This window comes from Epinephelus lanceolatus, chromosome 8, assembly GCF_041903045.1.
Source record: "Epinephelus lanceolatus isolate andai-2023 chromosome 8, ASM4190304v1, whole genome shotgun sequence".
In the NCBI taxonomy this organism is placed as follows: domain Eukaryota; kingdom Metazoa; phylum Chordata; class Actinopteri; order Perciformes; family Serranidae; genus Epinephelus; species Epinephelus lanceolatus.
In genome coordinates, this window is record NC_135741.1 from 19281200 (window position 1) to 19289415 (window position 8216).

The following is an 8216-nucleotide window of genomic DNA, read 5'->3' on the forward strand; positions in this document are numbered from 1 at the left end:
TGTATGTATTAAGTCAGTAAGTAACAACAGTGCGGTACATGAGGGATACAACCCCTGTATGAAATTATACCTAATTAGCGCAATCCTTCAGAAAAATTACATTTCTCTTTTTCATCCATCCCTGTACCCTTTCAGGCCCTCTCCCCTGATCCCTCTCCCTGCGCAGAAGGCTAATTAAAGGAGAGAAATTGGATATGGGCCTGTGCGCACTCTAATTCAGGGAGAGGAAGGAGGAAGGAAGGAAGGAGGGGGGAGAAGTCGGACCCGGGACAAGGGCACTGGATCAGAACAGTGAAGCCTTGTCATTTCTGGAAGTATTAACAGGATGGCAAGGTTACTGGATGAGACAGTTGAAGTGTGACGCCTCAGAACAGAATCCAAGAATCCACCACACTCTGTTCCTGTTAATCCACTGCTGATTTATGCCGAAGCGGACTCTGCTCTTTTACCACTTCATCAATCTCTGAGAGGCCTGTAGGACCAGAGCGTAAATGTTTATCTACTTAATCATCCTCCGTCCACCCCTGCACACTGGGTCAGAGGTCAAAACAGTTGGCGGACGGTCTGAGAGGGCCACTTGACAAATCCATTAGATCAATAACTCATTTGTGAAGTTCTCCATCAATACCAACTCTGTAAAAAATGTCAACGTTTGATTACGGCCTTTCTATAACTGCAAGCAATCCTAACGACCTGCATCCTGAGATACAACATGGGTTCCTTTAAGGATAATTCCTGTGTATTTTAGTCTTATTTCCATAGTTTTGGCCACAATAATAACTTCAAATGATGTCACTGCAGTCAGGGAGTTTACCAGACCTCTGTAACCTGCTCCTCATCTCTGAGGCTAGAGGCTACATTAGCTGCCACTAGCATAGCACACCTGAATCTCTAACCAAACTGTCAGTGGTTGAGATACATTGTGGTTAAAGGTGTCCCCTTCCTTTCTCCATTTAAAGAAGTCTTGTGAAAGTGTTTTAACTCCTAATATGTGAACATGGTATGAACCTGCACTTGTATAGCCCCCTTCTAGTCATCTGACCACTCAAAGCCTTTTTTACACGAGTCACATTCACCCATTAACACACTCACACACCGCTGAACATGCAGACTGGGGGAGCCAGGGATCGAACCTCTGTGGATTCGAGTGGACAACCCACTCTATCTCTGAGCCACAGTTGCCCCCAGTATGGGCACCTACCTCATCCCCTTTTTAAAACATTCATAAACCTGCTCTCGGGAAGATGAGTTGCTGCAGCAACCAAGAACATTTATAAAATACCTTTCACACAAAAAGCAATAACTATATACACATTTCTTGCACCAGAACCACTGTTACTGTTGTCTGTACTGTGCATGTTATGTTATTTATTGTATGTATTGTGATTTCACTAGGATATTTTTATCCACCTGTGAAGCCAAAGGCATATTTCCAAATTTGTGGCCAATAAAGACTTTAATTTTATTATTACTGTTGTTGTTGTTCTGAATATTTACAAGAATATGTGGCATGAAAAAGACTACATCTCTGGTTCTGTTGCATTCTGGTCACTTTTATTTTAAGCTGTTCATCATCAGTGCAATCATGTTTAAGGAGTGCAGCTAATAAAATTATTAAATTGGGGGAGAACTCCTTTAAGCTGTCGCACAGTCATCCAGATTTCAAAGAGAGACAAACTAAAATTATTATCGATCACAGATTATAGACTGATTTCTTCATGCAACTTTGATCCCCTAAACTTTGTGTAGTTGTGCCAGAACACATTTCGTCTTTTCAAAGAGTGATTGCACACACAATAAAAATCACATATCCCTTAAGCACCCTGACACACCAAACCAGTCAGTGTCGGGCCGTCAGTGATCATCTTGCCGTAGTTTTTGCAGTGTGTCTCATTGTTGGCACTAGTCGGCCATCATTGGCTTTTTATTGCCCGATTCAGCATGTTGAATCATAGACATCAAAGAACTAGTGGCGACTAGGAGCTCTTTAGTAGAAATGGTTCATGTTAGTGTTCACTAGCGCTCTGTTCTTTCAACATGAGGTTGTGTTGTTAATGTGCTAACTGGCTGACGAGCTTATTGACTCTGTCCTAGTGGTCTCCCCGTTTCCCTTTTTGAATGACGAATAAAGTCTATTGCCGCCTGCTGCTATGGGGTTATTTCCCCTCAAGCAGGAGCAGAACTTACGTGCTGGTTGGCCATGTTCAAGTGCAACTCTCTGGCTGAGACACAGGCGACGTGAGGCGACGTAACAGTCGGCCTTTCTTGCCGCTAGTTTTGTGTGTCTGGGCCTCAAAATGTCATTCAACTGAGGGAACAATTTATGAGCACTTCTCCAGTCAGTCTTCATCACTCTTGTCAGGACATTTAGAGAATTTCAGACACTGAAGCAGTTTATACAAACACATCCCTCTTTGTCTCCTCTCTGCCTCCGTCCACTTTGTCTTTATTCCTCTCTCTCAGGGTCTAAAATCCACAGGCTCAGGCCAGGTGCAGCTGCAGGGCTGCGGTGGATCAGAGAGTTGATGATGGATGACAGGAGGGCGTGTGTGCGTGTGTGTGTTCAAAAGGATTCTCCATGCATTATATTGAGTGACACACTCCCTGCTGTGGGGAGGAAAGGGATGACGATGGACAGGGGAGAGAGGTTAACAGCTTGCATGCTCTCTCACACGCACATGAAATTGCTGTATAACCCCATTTTGCCCACTGTAACTGAGAGGGTTAACAGACTATTACCACATTACTTTACCACAGAGGCCAGAAACACATTTGGCTCCAACACCAATTGCGCCAAATGGACACTGTCTCCAGCAGGCAACGTAACACATGCCAGGGAAACAACAAAGGGTGTATTTGTCTGTGTAAAGCTAACAATCCACACCCCCGCCTCCCCCATCGTCCCACCCACTGAGGTGCTGGCTTCCCCTTTGCTTCATCTACATGCTCACACACACAAACATCAACACAAACATGGACCCAAACACACGCACGCACCCACACGCACGCGTACAGATTGGAATCCTGTGGCATAGCAGGAGCGCCCCACTGGAAAGGGGCAATTATTTCACAGTTGAGCGAGCAGATGACTTTGTGACCTGATGTGAAGAAAGGGCGTGTTTGTGTGGAGGATTTGAGGAAAGGGTTAACAACAATCTAGACAGCTGATAGTTTTCCTACACACAAGACCCACACGGAAGATGTAATTATTTCTACATTAGAAAACAGGATGGACTTTTTTTAATGATTTGATGCTAAAAATTAGGATTTCTAAGACGACTACAAGCAAGAAATCCATCATGTGTACTTTTTTTTAAATAAGAGGCATCAGTGTTTTTCTTTTTTTGTGATTTAACTGTCTTTTAAGATGGAAAATCCTATTAAATCCTCTACGTTTGGGAGACTGTACACACACTTCTCTACATCTATTAGCCCCCTTCCTACTCACATGTCCATTATGTAGACAGCGAGTAGACACCATCGACCCTCCTACAGTGGGCTATCTACCCACATGCCCAGAGAGACACGGGGGTTGAGACAAATAAATAGGCTGCTTTTGGATTCAGATCCAGCTGTTTGCTCGTCTCCATGCGAGCCTGTCAGGTTGATGGTGAGCACATATGTCTAGTAGTGTACGGATGGATGGAGGCCACCCTGGCATTCTCTGCCCAGGCCAAAATCTTTGGATATCCTGCATGCTGGGCTTAGCCAGGCCTGCCTCTTGAAGTGGAAACACACACACACACACACACACACACACACACACACACACACATGCACACACGCTGGGTTGCCCCCATGCCTATTTTTGATGTGAATAGGGGATGGATCATGCTGCTCTCTCTCTCTCTTCCTCCTCTGAAAAAAAAAAAACCCAACTCCTGGATGACGAGCACTGGACAATACAGTGGCCCAGTAACATTATTTGTATAGTTGCTTATCTCAGATATGACAATGCAGCCAGATGTCCTGGGCGATTCAAGCAAACGTCTGATGCATTTCATCCACTCTGAATGGCAAAAACATAGAGGGGGCATAATTATATAGCGTGACTCGCAGTGCGGCAGGCAGCAAGACAAAAAATGTAATTCTCTCTGCAATTTACATGAAGATGAGACAAATAGTGTCTATTAATGCAGATCAGTCCTGGTAACTGATAGAGTCACAGGCCTGCAGCTGACAACCCACCTGACAATGAAACAACAACCTCCTGACAAATGGAAATCAATGTGAACATTACCAATCAACTCAGCTATCACACTGCACATACACAACATAAAACATTCACAGTTATGAAATTGGGACGCATGATGCCTCATGGTGAAATGTGGAATAGTTTGATTTTGCTCTCTCTATATTTTGAGGATGGAATAATGGATTTGTGTGTCTATTTTTCATCAGAGAGTCAAAGGAACAGTGTGTAAGATTTAGGGGGATTTAGTGGCTGAAACTACTCCCGGTTAGAATTTCTTCAGTGTTCATTGTTCGGGAAGTTTTTACCAGGAGCCAGATTATCCCCAGAGGTCTCTCCCTCTCCAAAGCAAACAGACTAGGTGATAAAAACAGTAAATAAAGCAGTTTCAGTTTACAAATCAGTGTTTCCCCAACTCTCTTTGGCTTACTGCAGACGGGCTGCTCGCCTAGCACCTGCTAATATGTTCCCTTATTTCTGATCCAAACATTCAGGAGGTTTTTACCATGAGCCGAATTCTCCACAGATGTTTCCTCCTCCGAAACAAACGCACCCAGTGAATTAAACCAGTAAAAACACAGAATAAAGCAGTTACAAATCAGTGTTTCTCAAACACTGTTCGCTGCGACCTGCTTATGTGTGTTCACCTTTTTTCTCTTATAATTTAAGATCCAGATCAGGAGATTTTTCGCGGGAGCCAAATTATCCTCAGAGGTCTCTTCCTCCCTAAAACAAATTGACTAGTTAAAACACTGAATAAAGCTGTTTCAAGGTAATAAAAATCAGTGCTTCTCCGACACTCATCGCGGAGCAGCTGCTAACTACAAGTGACCAAAGCGAAAAATGAGAATGGCCCTAATTTGAGACAGTTTTTGGTTTGTCCACTCTGGGTTACTGTAGAAACATGGTAGAGCAACATGGTAATCTCCACAGGCGAGGGCTCGCTCCCTATGTAGATATGTAGATATAAACGGCTCATTCTGAGGTAGCAAAAACACAATGTTTCTTATTTTCAGGTGATTATATACTCAAGAAAAAATACTTATTATATAATACTCCATTTCTGCCAATAAATCCACCTACATCCTACACACTACACCTTTAACTTTTATATCAATTACATTCCCACCAATTGTTATCCAGTTCTGCATAAAATGGCATAAAACATTTTTTAAAATCTGCTCTCTTACAACAGTCTGTGCTGTAACATGCAAATGAGAAATATTCGTAAATCTTATGGGTCCCTGCTTCTGGTTGTTGGTTGCAAATCAAACCACGTGCGTGTCCTCAAACAGCGCTACAGTCTTATTGGACCAACAGTCTTTAAAGTTAAAGTGGCACAGCACACTGTCAGCATGGCATCAAAGCCCAAGGCGTTGAGTAAATTAATGATGCTTAAGTAAACTTTGGATTAATTATAGATAGCCCAATGTGTCACTGGGCATATATGCATATCTGACTGAGTGTCCTACCTGCAGCCATGCTAATGAAGAGCTAACCTGCCTCGGTAGACAGAGGACAGATGGAAAACACACTTGGCATTGGCACCACACTGATGCTCTCGCACGCGTTATTGCCCTTGAGCAGAGAGAGCCTCTGATTAGGCTTCACTTAAGTTAGTTAGCCTGGAGCAAACACCAGCCAACCAAGCACAGGGAAGATAAAGGGACAGGACAACAACAGCAATGAGACAAACAATACAGAAATATTCAAGAGCTTTTCATGTGCAGTATATTCATGGATATTCAGCTTTGTCCCTGAAGCTGGAGAAGTGGGGAAGATATCTCAGGGGCCTGAAAACAGATATGTTTTTTAAGCTGAAGTGACATGAATGTGACCTCATCTAGTAAAGATCAGTTTCATGCTCTCTCATGTGATGTTTGAATGACATCAAACTGGTAATTAATCGACTATTTTTTTTAAAAAATCTCAATAGTTTCAGTGATTTTTCTTTTTTAGATATTTTTTGGGGCTTTTTAGCTTTAATGGATAGGACAGACAAGCGTGAAAGGGGGAGAGAGAGAGGGAGTGACATGCAGCAAAGGGCCACAGGCTGGAGTCGAACCCGGGCCGCTGCGGCAACAGCCTTGCACGTGGGGCGCCTGGTCTACCACTAAGCCACCGGCGCCCCAGTTTCAGTGATTTTTCAATTTTTCAATTCTAAAATGTGACAATTTGCTGCTTTTCTCTGTTTTATAACACAACGACTATGACATTAGGATTTGGACTGTCGGTCACACAAAAAGAGGAATTTGAGGATGTAATCTTGGGCTTTACAATTCTCTGATGGGCATTTTTCACTATTTTCTGACATGTTATTGACCAAAGGATTGTTATTTGCAGCCCCAATCCAAACTACAAAAGAGAAATCTACATTTCTCTAATCTACGCTTAAAAAAAACATGCATATTTGCATATATAGTTCAAGCTTTTTAAATTTTACTTTAGTTTGAGTTTTTAGTTGGGTAAAATGGATGACCGTTAGGGTGTACTGCAGAAATCTTATTACAAACAAATGACAATGATCCTCGGTCAAGCTCTGGGGCTCGACTCCTTTGATTTCACACATCACAGCAGAACGCAATATTTACTTTTGTATCAAAAGCACATCTGTTTACAGCGTTTTGTCTCTATTATCAGTCAAACAAAAGAATGAGGAACAAAGACTGCCGCCTCATTGTTATAATCCCCAGCTGTAATTTATCCAGGTGAGGCAGGTTCTGGCCCACAAATACAGACTGTCAGGTACAAACAGACCATGATAAACACTGAACTAGTTCCCTTTACAGTACACAGAATAATTTAAGGGCTACAATGAAAATACTCCACAACATTGCATCAGTGAAAAGCTTATTTAGATGCCTTTCAGCTCTGTGGGTCATTCATGAGTTTCAGAGAGGATTATGTAAAATTCAGAGTCACACTTTGGCTTGACAACATCTGATATCCTGTCAGATGCAACTTAGATGATTTTTGTTTAGGATAATGGAGATCCTGCAGGTTATTATTAATTGCAGGCTTCTGTGATCTCTGCAGTTTACAGTAAGGCTTCTGATGAACCATAACTCAATCCGTTTTACAATAACAGTATTATTACATTGCAGAATAAGCACATGCCCCCCTAATGTGGTCTAATGTGCGATTCATAAAAAAATCTCAAAGTACTGTAAGGTCACTGTGAACTCATTGCTGAGTCCCTGTATGGATACTGTGACGCTTGTTACATGCTCCAGTGAAAGCAATAGTAAGCGCTCCTACCGTCCACAGCCATAGTCGGTCTCAGCGTGTATCTCTCCGTGGTGTCAACAGGACTCTCCCATTCTCCTGCCAGATGGATGAAATGTTCTGAGTGTGAGGATAAAGAGCGCTTCTTGCCCTCTCTCACCTCCTACGTGGACATTTGTCCCTCAGTGTGATCGTACAGAGAAAAGAAAAAGAAACCTGGATCACACTCTCCCTCTCTGTCGGTTCACGGCCATTTGTTCGTCCGGGACGCCGGGACCAGTCCGATATGAAGCGGCTCCTTCTGAATCTCCGCCCCCCTCTCCGTACCTGACCGCCGGGAGACAAAAGGTCATTACGCCCCGACACCACCAGCTGTTACTGGATACAGACTAGATAGGCTACTGCTCTCTGTGTCTCTCTGTCTCTCTCTCTCTCTCTCTCTCTCTCTCTTTCTCTCTCGCTCTCTCACGCGCAAACTGGCACACACTCACGCCCACATTGGTATTATTATAGTAACCATAGGCTACAATAGGATTATTACTTTGGATCTTTTATTCAGTGAATATATTCCAGAAAAGTAAAACAAAGTGACAAAAATAATACAACCGTAGGGTCACCTGAAAAGCCCAGTCCCTATGAGAAAATGTTGGCATTGTATGTTTCTGCAAACCACGGATATCGTATGTTCCATAGATATCCAGTGTTTCTGAAGTGTCACAGTAAATGAGCTGACTCTGTCATGTGAGGTGGAGGACATGGTGGATGGCATTACACCAAGGCAAGATGCCTGCCAAGCGTC

The 8216-nt window shown here is 43.0% G+C and overlaps 1 protein-coding gene across 1 annotated transcript in view; it reads right to left on the reverse strand.

Moving 5' to 3' along the window:
* LOC117257936 (sterile alpha motif domain-containing protein 10) overlaps nt 1-7736 on the reverse strand; it is a 74018-nt gene extending 66282 nt beyond the window's left edge. Inside the window, exon 1 of the mRNA XM_033628353.2 lies at nt 7451-7736. Within this exon, the coding sequence (XP_033484244.1) occupies nt 7451-7463 (13 nt within the window). The 5' untranslated portion in view covers nt 7464-7736. The remainder of the gene's footprint in view (nt 1-7450) is intronic.
* Between the last annotated feature and the right edge of the window lie 480 nt (nt 7737-8216).